Raw genomic sequence first — 16,082 nt, forward strand, 5'->3', positions numbered from 1 at the left:
TCTCTACCTGGCCTTTCCAAGTCTCCCTGGTTATTAGTGCTTCACCTTCTACCTTTCATCTACTCAGCATGTGTCTTATATGTACCTCCTTACGATATATTTCTCCCCCCATAGAACGTAAGTTCCACAAAAAAAAGTACTGTTTTTGTTTTTTCTTTGTATCCCCAGTGCTTCATACAGTGCCTGGCACATAGTGAGTACTTAATAAATGTTTGCTGACTGATTGATGGGACAGTTGACACTCTTTATGTATTTTGTTTTTTCCATGTAGATTGTAGACTGAACTCATTTATAGTATTCTAGGGCTTATGGTTATCAGTACAATGTCGTCTACAAATAGGAGCACTAGGAAGACACCACCAACTATAGGGAATCCCTCCTCTATTTTATTAGTACAGTTTTTATATTATAATTTTCTTTGTACATATCTAACCTTTGATGAACCAATATAGGGCCCATAAGGTCTGAACTATTGTACTCACTTCCTTTTCCACTTAGAAGCCTTACTCTACTCTAGACTCACTTATACAGTCTAACTAGATTCAGTCTTGGAGGACTTTAACCTCCTCTAGAGGGGTTAGCCTTCCTATTCTCATACTCTTTGGTTTGCCAAAATCCTACCTCAGGGACAAAATTACTTAATAGTAATTACTATAGTAATTACAATATTACTTATAGTTTGGTAAACATCTAGGACTTCAAGGGAGAGCTAAAAGGTACTCAGTATACTATATCAATCAGTTATTTTCTACAAATAAAAGGAAATGCTAAATACAACACTCACAAGCATACATTTGATTTAAAAAAAACTTAAGATAGGAGTGAGTAATTTAACTTATAACTACTATTAGAATATGGTGAGAGACTAGTACCTGAACCTCATAAGAACATAATGTAGTCTATATGACTGCTGATTAGGCATTTTATATTTCATCTAGGCTCTTCACTGTCCAAACAACTACCAGTACATTTCTACTGGGAAAATGGACCAGGTTTGAGCCAATTGTTTTCTTGCCAACAGTAATATTCTCCTATAATGAAGCTCCTCTTAAAGTCAATTAGCTTCACACAATGGACCCAGGACCTTGGGACCTTACAAAATCACAAGCCAGGTTATGTCTACCTTAAGGTCAATGCTCAGCTCTCCTCCAGAAAGGAAACATGGAATTGAAGCAAAGATACTGAAACAAAGCGTATCTCTTTTAACTGCAGCTTAATTTATCTCGGAGAGGGAAGGGGAGGTGAAATAAGGGACTACTCAGCTATGTTATACCAAAAATAAGTCCTTTCAGTGCTGACTTAACACATGGCTGAAAACAGACCCCAAAACTCCCCCAGTTGACCACACCCTAAAAAGATAAGTCTGAGCATGCTGCATGCTCTCATAAGTTATAATAATATAACTCTGCCACTTATGCTATCCTCCTCCCTCCACCCCCCGCCAGTTTCAAGAGGAGAAGTGGTCCTTCTTGCTAAGATAAATGCCTCTACTTGCATTTCTAATTCCTTCCCTGCCTGTCTATTTCAGGAGTTTGCACACTTTCTTCATCTCATCTTCATTTTTTTTTGTTAGTAATTGACTCTTTCCTTGCTACCTAGAAATTTATTCCCCTCATTCTTAATAGAAACAATAAAAACAGGTGACATTTCTATAGCACTTTTATGTCTAGAGCACTTTTATGCCAGTGAGTACTTTGGGATTATTAAAAGCATTGCCTCTTCCTCATATTCAATTCTAGGACAAATCATTGTTTATCTCCAGTTTGTATTTAACACAAGTGTACTATTGTGAGTCTTGGAACACCATTGTGGCAGAAGTAATATCCTAGTCCCCATGCATGTCAGTCTAGTTTTTCCTTAAAAGAGACTGAGATATTCTTTTGGTTGGCTCAGGGGACTCACTTCCTCATCACTTGAATACAAAGGAGCCAAAAGGAACTCCAGGGATGCGTTCTTGTGCTTGGCTGGTAGATCACAATGGCATACACAGGCGATGGAACTTATACTTACCTGAATCAACTCATCTTCAATGCATATCCTTGTTTAGTATCTCTCACCTGTTATGGTTAAGTAAATCTCTCTCTGTTAACTGTTGAATGACTTGTGTCTTGTATGGTTCCAGTATTGAGTCTAAGCTCTCAGAGGACTGCCATGAGTCAGGCCCAACCACAGTCTCAAAAGAATCAGAATTGTGAGTGATCCAAGGGCAATGAAGAAACACATAGTAGGCATCAGTAGACTTCAGCATCTTTCCAATGATTGCACATGCTCAAGAAATGCCATAAGAAATATTTAAGAAATTTGTGGTCAGAAAAGGAGGTAGAACACTCATGTAACAAGACAAAGGCAACCTTAGTTCTACTGTGGTACCTACAAAATGTAAAAAGTTCCTAGAGGAAGGTCTCTTACATATTAGTTAGCTCTTTTGTAAAGGATCTATGGAGAAAATGGACAGGAATTACACAGATTAAAAAGACACGTATGTATGTATGCTCTTTACCTGGAGAGGAAATAGACATAATACCACAGCTCTATTAAGTATTTAATCATATAAATGCTTTGAGCATTGCAAAGCATTGTACACAGAGTATTTTATTTGATCTTCACACAGACCTATTAAATAGGTATTCCAGATCCGGTTGTGCTCATTTTCAGATGAGGAAACTGAGATTCAGAGACTTGTCCATGGCCAGTCAGCTGGTATGCCAGGCACTGTGCTAAGTGCTTTACAAATATTATCCTATTTGATCCTCACAACTCTGTTGTGCACCTAATGATAGGTGCTATTATTATCCCCATTTTTACAGATAGGGATGCTGAGACAAAGGTCAAGTGAATTGCTTAGGGTCATATAGCTAATGAGTGTCTGAGGCCAAATTTGAATTCAGGTTCTCCTGACTCTAGGCTGAGTACTTCATCCACTATGCCACCAAGCTGTCTACTTGATCATGACAGACTAAAACATTGGGCTGAATTGAATAAAATATAAAATTTAATAAAGATAAATACAAATGAGCACTTGGATCTTAAAAATTGACTTCACAAGTATAAGATTGGGGAGATAATAATCAATTATTTGCCCATAACAGATCTGATGGTTTTAGGAGACTAAGTATTAATAAGATAGCCAAAAAAGCTAATGTAATATTGAGCCACCATGAGAGGTTCAATTATCTGCCAAGTCTTGTCATTCCTACCGCTACAACATCTTTCACATGTGATCCCCTTATTTCCCCTCACATAGTTACCATCCTAGGTCAGGTCTTTATAACCTCTCCCCTGGCTTATTGCAATAACCTCCAAACTGGTCTTCGTACCTCAAACCTCTCCATTCTCAAATTCAAGGGCTCTCTATTACTTCTAGGCTCAAATACCTACTCTTCTGTTTGGCATTTAAAACCCTTCCTAACCTGGGCTCTACCTACCTTTTTACCTTTATGATATGTCACTCCCCTTTATGTACTCCACAGTCTAGTTAGACTGATCTTGCTTTTGCTTATCCATGACATTCCATTTCTTGACTCTGTGTCTTTCCACAAGCTATTTCCCAGACCTGGAGCACACTCCCTTCTTACTTGTGTCTCTAAGAATGCCTTGATTCCTTCAATACTCAGCTCAACCACTGTCACCTACATGAAGCTAAACCTCCTGGCTGCAAGTGTCTCCTTCCCAAAAAAGTTCCCTTGAATTTAGTCTGCATATGCTTATGCATCCCAAGATAGAATGTCAGCTCTTTGGGGACAGAGTCTTTCATTTTTGTCTTTATGTCCCCAGGGCCTATCACAGTATCAGGCAACAGTACTTAGCAAAAGCTTGTTGATTGACTGATTCAATCAACTAGTGAATTGTACTAGTGAGTAGAGGAGTGATATGATCAGAACAGTGCATTAAGAAATGTTGACAAATAGGTTAAGGATTAATTGAGGGAAAAAACTGGGGCAGAGAGGCCAATTAGGAGTCTTTTACAATGGTGCCTGGGAAGTGATGGTCTGAACAAAGGTGGTGGCAGTAGGAGTGGGAAAGATATGAGAGATGTCATGGAGGTAAAATCAACAGACTTCACAATTGATTGAATTGGGGAAGATGGAGTTTGAGGAAGAAGAAAGAAACAAAGATTACTGTGCCAGCAATATTCCAGTTAATGTGACTGAAGCTCAGAGGAGAGGTCTGAGCTGGGGATGTAGATTTGAGAGTTGGATATAGAGAGCTGAATGTAGAAGCCATAGGAATGGATATAATCCTCATGGGAATGGGTGTATGGAGATGAAAAAGCTAAGGGCAGAGTCTTGTGAGATAACCAAACCTAGAAGGGCAAGAGAGGAAGAGGAATTAATGAAGAAACTATAAAGGAACAGTCAAAGATGAAGGCAGAGACCCAAGAAAGAGAATAATGGCAAAAACCAGAGGAGGAAAGAATATGAAGAAGGAAAGGGTGATCAACAGTGTCCAATACTGGAGATCAGCAACTTCTTATTGGACAAATGCCATAGCCTCTTGTCAGTTCCAATCTTTCTTGACCTCTCTCCAGTAAGTGTAGGCATAGAGAGAGGAAGAGGCAGTGGTAATGCAAAGGTGTATTGGCATGCACTTGTGGTGATGTAAAAAACCTAAAGCTAGGCTATAGAACCTTGAGTGTTTGATTTTTTTGTTAGTTTAAAAGTGAAAGGAAGAAGAAAGATGAAAAAAAGATGAAAAGACTATATAGGTGAAGGAGAAGGGTTTTTTTGGGAGGGGTGTTCTAAGAGTATTTGCAAGGAAAATAGGAACAAATTTGTGATAAAGAAGAGAAGAAAGTTGAATGAGAGAGGAATTGAGGGATCAGAGAAACTCCTGAAGGTGATGGACAAGGATGGGATAAAGAGCACAGATGGAAGGATTAGACTTGGCACAGGAGACTCACTACACTCCTTGAGATAAGAAATACAAAGCAGTGTAGATTGGGAGTTGGAAGGCACCTCATAAGCTATGGACTAACTTTCATTTTTCAAACAAGAAAACTGAGGTCCAAAGAGGACAATGATTATAACTAACATGTATATAGCATTGTAAGGTTTACAAAGCACTTCATAAATGGCTCGTTTTTATTATCACAACATACTGGGAGTTAGGTTCTATTATTATCCTCATTTTACAAACGAGGTAGCTGAAACAGAGGTCACACAGGTAGTAAATATCCGAGGACAGATGTGAGCTCAGGTTTTCCACCTACAGGCACTGTACTATACCCACTGTGCCACCTAGCTTACTAGTTTAAACGACATGCCCAGTGTCACACAGGTAGTAAATAAAAGAACTGGGATTTATACCCATCTTCTCTGAACTTCAAATTTGATAATCTCTCCATCATATAATGCTGCCTATGAAAGAAGAGAAACAAGACAAAAACTGAAGGGCTTTGTGATATGTGTCCGCAGGGAAATAAAGGAGTTTATGAATTAGATGGCCTCAGCTGCAATAAATTAGGAATTTAAGGCATCCACTAAGAAAGAAGTTAGTAGAGTGCAGTTGAAGCTTTGAACAGAAAGGCAAAGTTCAGAATAATCATAGCAAGGGTGTGATAGGAAGTCAGTACTTTAACAGGTTGACAAGATTCAAGATTGGATGTATCCATGTAGGTACATTCCATCCACTAATTAAGATTGCAGCTCTTTCATGAATTCTCATCCTGGATGATTCTGATGAAGGCCTTTCTGTAACTTCTCTATAAAGGTTCTATCCAACCTACCAGAGGTCTTACTTTGGCTCTATTAACACTTTTTTATGTCCCAGTGTAGTCCTTCAGTTACCCACCTGTCATTCCACACTCCTGCTACATGGCTAACACACCTCCTCTTCTATTCACAAATGTCCATGATGGTATATATTTCGTTCCATTTCTTGAGTATGAGTCATTATTGATAATATATTGCATCCTATTTACACCTACAATATATCTTTCCATTACTCTTTGGGTAACTTGTCATTGAATTCTTCTGATATCTTATGTTTTGTGATTCACAACCATTACGAGGAGTAGATTGGTATTAAAAATGTGAGTTTTGTGGCAGCAAACAGCCCAGGATGATTGAAAGCCCTGCGTAATGTCCATACCTGCAACTATGGACAGTATACAGACATATTACATGGGTTATGTATGTGCATACATCTACAAATATGCACGTATATGTATACATATATACATATACATACAATGAACTGCTGCTCATAATTTGAGATCAGGCATCCTGTACCCACTTTTTAGTGGATTTTTATTCATACATTTCCAAGGCAGACAGATATCTTTGGGAGCCAACAAGGATAAATACAAGAATTGCCTTGTAGCAGTAGGGGTCCTGTTGAGGGCTGGATAGCACAAATTTATAGTGAACACATAGTTTCATGAATTGCTCCAGCAGCACTTCAGTATCAGAATTGGAGAAGACAGGCTGATAGAATTATCCCGCACTGGGCAGCTGGGAAGGACAAAAGAATAATGCACTCAACAGTGGGAAAAAAATGCACTATTGGAATGTATGACTACAGGGAGGGAAACAAAATTGAAGCAGGGGTGATGGACCGAACAAAAGGGGATGAAGTGACTAGAGGCCATAGTGAAGGTGGAGAGCAGGTTTAGGAGAATTGTAGTTGTGGAAGAGTTACAACAGAAGTTATAGTCAGAGAGGGGAACTTCAGTTATATGTCACATGCCCTGGTCTCAGCAAGGACTCAATAACCCTGTGAAGTCATTACAAATATTATTATCTCTATTTTAGAGATGTGGAAACTGAGACCCAAAATGGAAGTTAACCCAGGGTTCCAACCAAGGACTCTGGTAGGCTGGCATTTTAATTCTTGCCCTAGCCAATGTTAGCTAATTTCTGAGCTAGACCTCAGATACCTAGATTATGTCCCTGTGGGAGGAGGGCAGAAGTTCCAGGGTATAACTAAGAAATAAAAGATTGGAATAAAGATAAACTAGTGGAGAATGATGTCATCTGGGGTACCCTCTAAGAAAGTGAGGTTGTATGACATATTCTGAAGGTACCTAAGGATACTCTAGGTAGAGACTAAGGAGATTAGGGACTCTGAAGCAATAGAAAGGGGAAAGGCTTCTGTCCTTCATCTTATAAGATCCAACTGACCTCTCATTCTCAGACTTCCTAGCTCAAATATATAGAAAGTTGTGTGACCATCTCCCCTCACTGTGTCCTCCTCTGATACTTCCAGAAGGTAGGCAGCTTCTCAATACCCATATACAGCCCATCCTGAAGTTATTACTCTTAGAATACTAGAAACAAAGAATGTCAGAGCTGGAAAGACTCTTGGGTGCCATCTAATCCCAAAGCTTCATTTTACAGACAGGAAGCCTGAGCCTGAAAAAGAGCAAGTGATTTGCTCAAGATCATACAGCTAGTCAGTTCCAGAGTCAGAACTTAGAACTCTGGTTTCCTGACTCCAGGCTCATGCTTTTTTCAATAGAAAGCATCATAATGCTACCTCAATTTCTTCTCAAAACTTCCAAGGAATCCTGGAGGAGTTATAACCCAAGATATGGATCTCTCTGGAAATCATTCACATCTTTTATTTTTCACCCTCCTACCCCTTGGACTCCCTCATTGCCCATCAGCCCAGGCTCTCATACTTTCCCTTTTACTTGACTTTAAGATTTCCTATAGACATTCAAATAATCAATCTTCAGTTGCTCTTCCCCAGCCCTTCACTTCTCTCTGTGCCCCTGATGTCCCTAATCCCCATTGTGCCCCTGCTGGACCAGCAGTTCAGTCTCTCTATAAGACCCTTCCTCCAATAGCCAAGAGCTGACCACAATAAAAATCAGTCCAACCTTCCAACATGGAAACTGGTCCTCCCTAGCCAAGGGTTGATTGCTCAAGAGAAGAGCTTCTTTGTAGGTTTTTTGTTTTTGTTTGGTTTGGGAGGCTGGGTTTCCCTATCTTGCCTAGAATAGAGGTACAGTAGTCACTCACAGGCCCAATCCCATCACCGATCAGCACGGGAATTTTGACCTGCTCCATTTTGGATCTAAGCTGGTTTGCCTCTCCTTTGGCAGCCTGGTAGCCCCAGTTCTCAAGGACTCACCATATTAGCACTGGACTTAGTGTGGAAACTGAATTGGTTTCGCACATTGTACTTCAGAACTCCTAAGCTCAAGCAATTCACCAACCTGAGGCAGACCTCACCAATAGCAAGGATTACAGGTATATGCTACCACTCCCAGTTCCATAGGTATATTACCAGTGTACCTGACTGCTTCTTTGGCCTGGCAGCTTCTTGTTGGACAGAGATCAAAGGCCCAGTTCTGGAGAATCTTGAGCACATCCATGAGCTAGGGATAAGAGTCTGGGCTGCATGACAGGAACTATGTAGTCAAGACCTCAGTCCCATTTCTGATGCTCACCATTTCATTAAATCCCAACAACTAAAGAAGCCCCACATTCCAAGTCCTCAACCTAAGATTTCCCTTCATCTTCCAATTCTCCATACCTAAGGGAGCACCACCTCTCTAAATTTCACACATTTCAGGAAGTTGACTATCCCACTTTTCAAACCTGAGGGAGCTTCCAGACCCTGGAGTACCTATACTTCAAAGGGAAGTATCCCAAGTGCCTTCAATATAAAAGGGACCCAAATTCCTAAGTTTGGGGAGGCTCTACCTTCTAAGCCTCCTTACTTGAGCTTGTTCCCTTACCCTCTGGTTCCCAAGTCTCCATACCTGAGGGGATACCACATCCCTGATTTTCCCACATTTCAAGGAGTCTAATGTCCTAGATCCCCCAAACTGAGGATGTCCCATATCTCTTGAGTCCTCATGCCTAAAAGGGTTCTATTTCTGAGGTTCCACATCTGAGGGAGTCCTATATCCCAGAATCCCCTTATAGCTCAAAGACAAAAGGGTTATTAACCCTTAGTGTGGAGGAAATCACTTAAGATGATATACAGGAGTCATATTTAGTACCGAGGATGAGAACCCCAGGTCAGTAAATGAAGTTGTCATTGTTTTCCTCCTATATTTTCTAAAAGAAATAGACTGAACAAACTTTTTTTTAGAGAACTTGATCAGACAATGTTAGTAAGAAAACTCAATGGAGAGATGGCTCTTTTCACCCAGAAGCAGGCAGAAACTTCCAGCCAAAACAACTTTGGGAGCAGAAGGAATGGGGTCAGAGGGGAGCTGCCAGGCCCAGCCTTTTCTCTGGGCAGTTTACAGCTCAGGTTGGGGGAGGAGCTGGAGAGGCAAATATCCTTGCCACCCCCCTTCACCTGGGACAAAAGCAAAGGACCCCCCTTCCCAACCCTGATTCTGAATGTAGGAAATATCACCTTTAGGAGGATGGAGTGAATCAGTCACAGCTGTAAGTTGTGTTTTTGCTCTTTATCTTGGTCAATGTACAGTTTAATCTAACAATATAACAACCTAATACCCTTTCCCCCATCCCTGCTTCCCCCAAAACCCTCATCCCTGCTCCCCCACCCTTGCCCATTTAACTCCTCTTTCTGCCAAGCTGGAAATAGAAAAGGTCACTGTACACTCCTGTGTATGTGAAGTTAGATCCAATACTATCTTTCTAGGCAGACCCTAGGAAGCAACCATACTTCCCTAGGAGTTCCTGAGACCAAGGAGAGGATATTGGTAGAATGTCTGAGACTGAGTCTGGAACTGAGAGGGGACTTCCTGAAGAAAATTAACTCTATCACCCTCAAGTCTGTTCTTTCTAGGCATAGCCTGTCTCTGGAAATCTGAGCAGCACTAATGCTAGCGCCTCATGAGAGGGACCTTCTGATGCCTAGGAGGTACTCAGATTTGGGTAGAGATTCCTCAGATAGGAATGTGCCTTCTGGGAGAGAAACTCTTTGGTGAAGGGCTCTCTAGCCAGAGTCATGGAAAGGGAAATTGGAAGAGGCCCTGGAAGTACTACCTTTCCTTCAGGGGCAAAACAAGGCTTAACAAATTGCTCTTAGCTGTGGCTCCCCAACCCCATCAAAGTTCCTGGGAATCAGTATACTAATGGAAAAGAGAAGTCCATGTGACACTGGCCATGACCATGGAGAAGGATGGGTGGCTGGAGGGGTGATGCTGCTACCTGCAGCCACAGGACTCCACAACCATGTCCTCATACTGCTTGTAGACCACATTGTTGGCAGAATCAATGAAGAGGATGCTGATGGGACTCAGCCTGGTAGGTACACAGCAGGTAGGAGGGGTAGATTCTGGATCCATGGAGTTCATGAGAGTCTGGATGACAGCATGGTTGGTGGGCTCCAGGTGAGATCGAAGGGGAAACTCACAGAGTCCTTCACAGTGGAAGGCCTCATATTCCAAGGGTGCAATGATCCAGTCATCCCAGCCCATGTCCTTGAAGTTAACATGCAGTGCCTTGCGACTGCAACGGGCCTTGGGATTCTTGCTGGGTCGCTTGCCCTGACGTGTTGTGAGTGGGGCCCGCCGTTTCCGACGCTGACTGAATAGGTACTCATACACAGTCTTATCATCTTGGCCAGAACGAGCCTTAATTTCATTAAAAAACAGATCACGTTTCTTAGTGCGGCCAAACACCAGAAATAAGGCCTTCTCATGGACCTGACGAGCAATTCGGTCAAAACCCACACCACGTAGGTCCATGACACGACCTCGATCCCAGGCCTCCAGCTCCAAACACAGCTGAGCTGAGTTCTTAAAATTTCGGAAGAGCTTCCAGATGTCAAACACTTCCCAACGGGGGCTATCCAGACCTGGTACAGAACGTACATCAAGCAAGATGCCTGGTTGCCGGCCACTGGGACAGCTAGACAACTTCAACTGGGCTGGCCGCCCAGGGACAGATGGCTTTGACCCATCTGAGGGCTTTTTCCGCAGGATCCGTAACTCAGCTCCCAACAACCCATCTTTTTCCAGAGCACTGATGTCAAATACATATTTTTGCTTCCTGACTGCAGGACCTCTGTCATCTAGAGAGAAAGAAATAGGATCATTCTTGATGCTCCTGCAGAGTCTCTGTAATGTACAGGAAGAAGCTACTGAATCTAAGAAAACTACTTAACATTTTCTCCACTAGGATAGAAGCTGGGACCCCACATTCTATTCTGAGAGTGTACAAATGAAGAGAACTTACTAAACAACAAGTACATTACCAAATCCATTGTGGGCATAAACATGCAAGCAAGTGTGTGATGTCCTCTGATGTCCTCTATACTCAGGGTACGTGTGTATCATGGGAGAAAGAGACAGAGAGAATGTATAACTATGTTGAAGCCCATGTTCTGTGTGTGTGAACTGTATGTGTTTTACTCATTGGGTAGGTGAATATATCTCTATAGATGATCATTCAAAGGATGTTCTTATATGACACAGCTTCAGTATATGTCAGAATATGTTATCCTACCTAAACACCAATTTGCCACCAGGGAGTATTCACATGTTGGCCTAGAAGGTGACTAATTGGACTTTTAAACTCCTCATCTCCCCTCCCTGAGCAACTTCAGTGCTAGGGGACATGGGGACTTACTTTATGAGTCCTGAAGGAATTACAGCTTTCCCTAACTGGGCACAGAGCCAGCCTACCTCCCCCACCCCAACCAGGCTTGCTGCCACTGAGCCTGGCTCAGTCTCACCCCCTCCCCCAACATCAAATGTTTAATGAATATGTTCTCCCCCTTCCTTAAACTCCCTCCCAGAAGGCACTCAAGTAGAAGTTCTAAGAATCATAGAATTTTAGAAACTCATAGGTGGAAGGGACCTTAGAAATCTTCTAGTACAACCTCCTTATTTTTTTATATAGGGACAAATTAAGACTCAAAAAAGTAAGTCCCTTATATAAGATCACAAGAGAGTTAAGCGGTCAGATTGAAACAGAAGAATTTGAGCACCACAGTTACAAAAAATAAGGAGAACCTAAGTTCTCCTGGGTTATGTATGAAAGTACCAAACCATTTAGCTTTGTTTAGGACAGGAGGACTCATTGACAGTGCTCTTCTCCCACACCATCCCCCAGCTGAAATTCCATCTCCTCTGCAATGAATCCCTTGTTCCCCTCAACATTCCCAACGCTCACCTCTGATCTAGCTTCATCTAGAACTAAGGGAGGAGAGTCCATGCAAATAAAGAACAAGGAACTGAGAAACAGGATACCAAGGTTTTCATCCCAGCTCATGCAACCAATGCACTATGACCTTCAGAAAGTCTCTTGCCCTGTCTGAACCTCAGTTTTCTCCTCTGCAAACTCATGGACCTGCACTGGATGAACCTTAAGGTCCCTTCCTGCTCTGATGTCCTACAATTCGATGTCCTAGTGCATGTAGCCCACACAACCAGATGCACAATAATACAAGAGGTAACCTCTGGCATGTGTAACTGGTAGCTGGGAGATAAACACACTCCCCTGGACATCCCTCCTTGACCTGGGGTTAGCATTGCCTCTCACCTTGCCCTTTGTCTATGAAGCTGGTGATGGTGTTGGCCAGCCCAGCCTCCAGCTTCACGCTGCCATTGACTCCCTTCCTATCAGCATCCGATAGCGTCCTGTACAGGGAGAGCATGTACTCATGGGGCGTGACTGGGGGTGGTCGGAATGGTTCCTTGGGCTCGCTTGGGGGCCCTGGCTCCTTGGCCTTTTTCAGTAGGAAAGTACTGGAACTGGGGCCGCCCTTTGGAGGAACCTTGGCACCAGGGAGCTGCCCTTTGGGGGTCACAGTCCGGGCTCCCAACTGCCTTGCATGGGGGAATTCTGGCTTGGGCTCAGGACCTCCGGATCTCGAGGGCATCTTTTTGGGCTGATCCTTCTTGGGTAGTAGGCCTCCAGCTTGGCTGGCGCTGCCCTTTGCCCTGGCATTAGTGGCTGCCCCACTGATGCCATGTCCCCCCGGCCTGAAGCTGCCTCTGGCCGGGGGGGAACGCTCCTTGGCTTCTGCCTTGGCCAATCCCGGTCTGGACCCTGAGCTTCTCTGTGCCAGGTCTGGGGCACTCAGAACAGTGCTGATAAGATCTAGGTCCAACCAAGTCAGGTGCCAGAGCAAGAAAGCGAGGAGTCTTGGGAGTCTCATCCTCTAACCTGCCGCTGATTGGCACCAAAGAGAACAGCGGCGAAGGTATCTCTGGTTTGGCAGGAGAAACCATGAAAGGAACGAAACCTGGAAGGCAAGGGCGGCAGCGGCAGCGGCAGCAAGGGCAGCGGCAAGGGCTTTCTCCTCAGTCTGAGACTCTTTAAATCTGCCTCTTGCGCGTCTGTATCCAGTCCCATAGTGGAAACGCTCTTGTATCCAGACGTGCGCCCGTCTTCAGTCAGCAGCTGAAAATAACTCGTTCTTGAAAGCAGAAAGCCGACCGCCCCTTTTCTCCTGCAGGACTGACGGAGAGTTTGAAGGAGGCTTGTTTTAAGTCTGAGGGTTTTTTCCAAGAAGGAAGAATGGCGTAATGCTGCCTCTGGGCTCCAGTTTTTTTTTTTTTTTAAGTTTTGAATCCTTTCCAGTGAAAATATTTCACACACACACACACACACACACACACACACACACACACACACACACACACACACACACACCCGCTTGCAGGTGCTCAGTGAAAAAAAAATCTTTTACAAACCTGAACTCAGGAATTGGAAACGGAATTCCAACAAAAACCAATTTAATTACTCTCTGATGTCATGCTGTCTAAACTAATTTAAGTACGATATATTTATGTGAAAGAAAAAAAAAAGTCGTCTCTGCCTTTTCACGGACGGTGACTCACACCGGGGATGGGGGTGGGGGTGGGCGGTTCAGTGGGACCCTCATGCCCAGGGACTGCCCTGGAGCCTTGGGAGGAGCACGGGGCCTCCACCTGGGGTGTGCAGAGCCAGCCCCATCCAGAGGAGAAAGCAATTCACGGTTCTTAAAGCACACCACCAAGGGGGAGGGGGCGGCAGGCTAGTGCGGGGCAGGGGGGTTGGGGGGGGGTGGATTGGGGGAGGCGGGTCTAGGTTTTCAAAGTCAAGTCCTTGGAGTGTTTTTAAAGTAGTTACTACTCAGCCTCTGAGTCTGGGGCCTAACGGAGGGGGCACGTAACAGTCAGTAGTATTTACCAACAGCTCCTTTTATTTTAATAAACTTGAGATGACCTGGAGACCGATATGCCTTCTTCTATCCCACAAGAAAACGCTCAGAGGATGCCTGGGCCCCAGAATGTCACCCTGTGTATGCCACCCCTTTCGGACCCCACTCCCGCAGGGGACGTTGGTGGAGATGGTTTGCATAGGCTGCTCCCAAGTTCCTACCAGTTAGCAGACTGGATAGCCCTTCATTAGGGACGGGATTTACCCAGTCCTGGAGCAGCAGTGACCCCTGCAGGACAAGGGAAACTCACCACATAATTCAAGGTGCCCCTCATTCTTGAGACATACATGGGGGAAATTCAGGTGTTTCTTAAAATGTCAAATCGAAAGCCAGGCACTTTTGTGGAAGCTGAGGTCGATACTAGGTAGGACATTGCAGTCTGGCAGGGGTGGGAATCTTAATGAAGAAGATATTTTAGTCCAGGTGCAATAATAATAATAATGATGATAAAATGCATTTATATGGCTCTCTAAGGTTTGCAAAGCACCCTTTAGAAACATCCGCTCACCTTATCTTCACAATCTTAAGGGGTAGGTGCTATTATTATCTCCATCTTACAGATGGGGAAAATGATACAGGTAGCGGTTAAGTGACTGGTCCAGGGTCACCCAAGCAGTCAGTGTCTGACGCTGAATTTGAACTTGGTCTTCCTGACTTCAGACCCATCACTCTAACCACTGACACCACCTAGCTGCAGGTGTGGGTGTACAGGATTTGTCACATTACAATAGCTCTTATCCAAATCCTTCAAGCTGCTGAGATCTGGGAGCCTACAACTATAAAGCATATTGTCTTCATTGTTCCAGGATTAATGGGACAGTAGACATCAAAGAGCTCTATCTTTACCAGGTGCCCCAAACTCAGCCAACAGTTCCAAACAAGAGATTGCTAGTTTAGCAATTCATTGATCTTAGAAAACTATCCAGAGTCAGTTTTAGCTCAAGTTTCTTGCCTTTTGGACAGAGGAGAAGCTATGGTAAGTCTAGGAAAGAAAAGAACAATTTTACTCATGCTGTCCCAACTTCAAGTTATCCTTGGAGAAATGAGTCTTCCACTGCCTTTGCCATTGCAATGACCCAAGCTTCAATTAAATCTTAAGGAAAAACAAAACCTATCTTGTGCTCACTGGTCTAGTTGTGGAATCAAACATCAGAAGACCTGGGTTTAATGCTTATGATGTTACTTTTGCCTTAGCCCTTGGTGCCAAATGGGGCCAATGGTGAACAAATGAGTTGTAAAACCTTGAAACAAGACTGTAGGGTAAGGGAGACTTCAGGACAAAAGCTGCAGGAAATCCATAGTAGAAAAATCAAGTTTAAAAAGCAGTAGAAGAATTCATAGTTGACTGTATTCTGCTCTGAGACTCCTTGGAGACTATCCTCTCACTCCCTCCAACACACTGGGATACTGGAGATATTAAACACCCTCAAAACATAGGACATTATCAGTGGGGACGGGGCTTTCAGGCATGGGGAGGGGGAGAGAGGGAAAGGCTTGGGGACAGGGTGGGAGGCACTCTCAAGGGAAATGCCCAAGGGACACATTTGGCTCTTACTAAAAAGGTGACTAATCACTTCTGTCCCCTTTGGTAATTGCAACCAGATGCTGCCTCTGGCAGTGCCGACATCTTTAATTACTGGGACCCAGAGCCCTGGTTCCCCCACCCCACTCCACCCCCATCTCCCCCTATGTCTCCCTTATATGTCAACAATATTAATGTCTAACTCTAGGCAGAGCAAGGGAGCCTTGGGAAGCAGTCATTCTGTCTGAAATTCAAGGCGTGAAAATAATAGCAAGTTCTTACATTTGGTTTTTCTATTAATAAATTTTGTCTTAAAGCACACAAACAAAACAAAATATAAAATCTTTCAAAAAGTTACTCAAAACAACACAAAAATCTGATTGCAAATGTTTGTACTTGCAAGTGTTCGCTTTTATTATTTGTTTGTTAAAAGAAAAGAAGGTGGTGCTTTAACAAAGCAGTACCGCCATTCCCAGTG

General features: G+C 43.4%; 1 protein-coding gene across 1 annotated transcript; it reads right to left on the reverse strand.

Annotated features, from left to right (window-relative positions):
• Positions 1-2,576: 2,576 nt before the first annotated feature.
• GDF5 (growth differentiation factor 5) lies at positions 2,577-13,539 on the reverse strand. The gene is made up of 2 exons (XM_072631346.1): positions 12,417-13,539; positions 2,577-10,944 (listed from the first exon to the last, which is right to left on the reverse strand). Exons 1-2 carry the CDS (start codon positions 13,033-13,035, stop codon positions 10,076-10,078), a joined length of 1,488 nt encoding a protein of 495 aa, XP_072487447.1. The 5' UTR covers positions 13,036-13,539; the 3' UTR covers positions 2,577-10,075.
• Positions 13,540-16,082: the final 2,543 nt, after the last annotated feature.

The sequence above is a fragment of the Notamacropus eugenii genome, chromosome 1 (genome assembly GCF_028372415.1).
Source record: "Notamacropus eugenii isolate mMacEug1 chromosome 1, mMacEug1.pri_v2, whole genome shotgun sequence".
NCBI lineage: Eukaryota > Metazoa > Chordata > Mammalia > Diprotodontia > Macropodidae > Notamacropus > Notamacropus eugenii.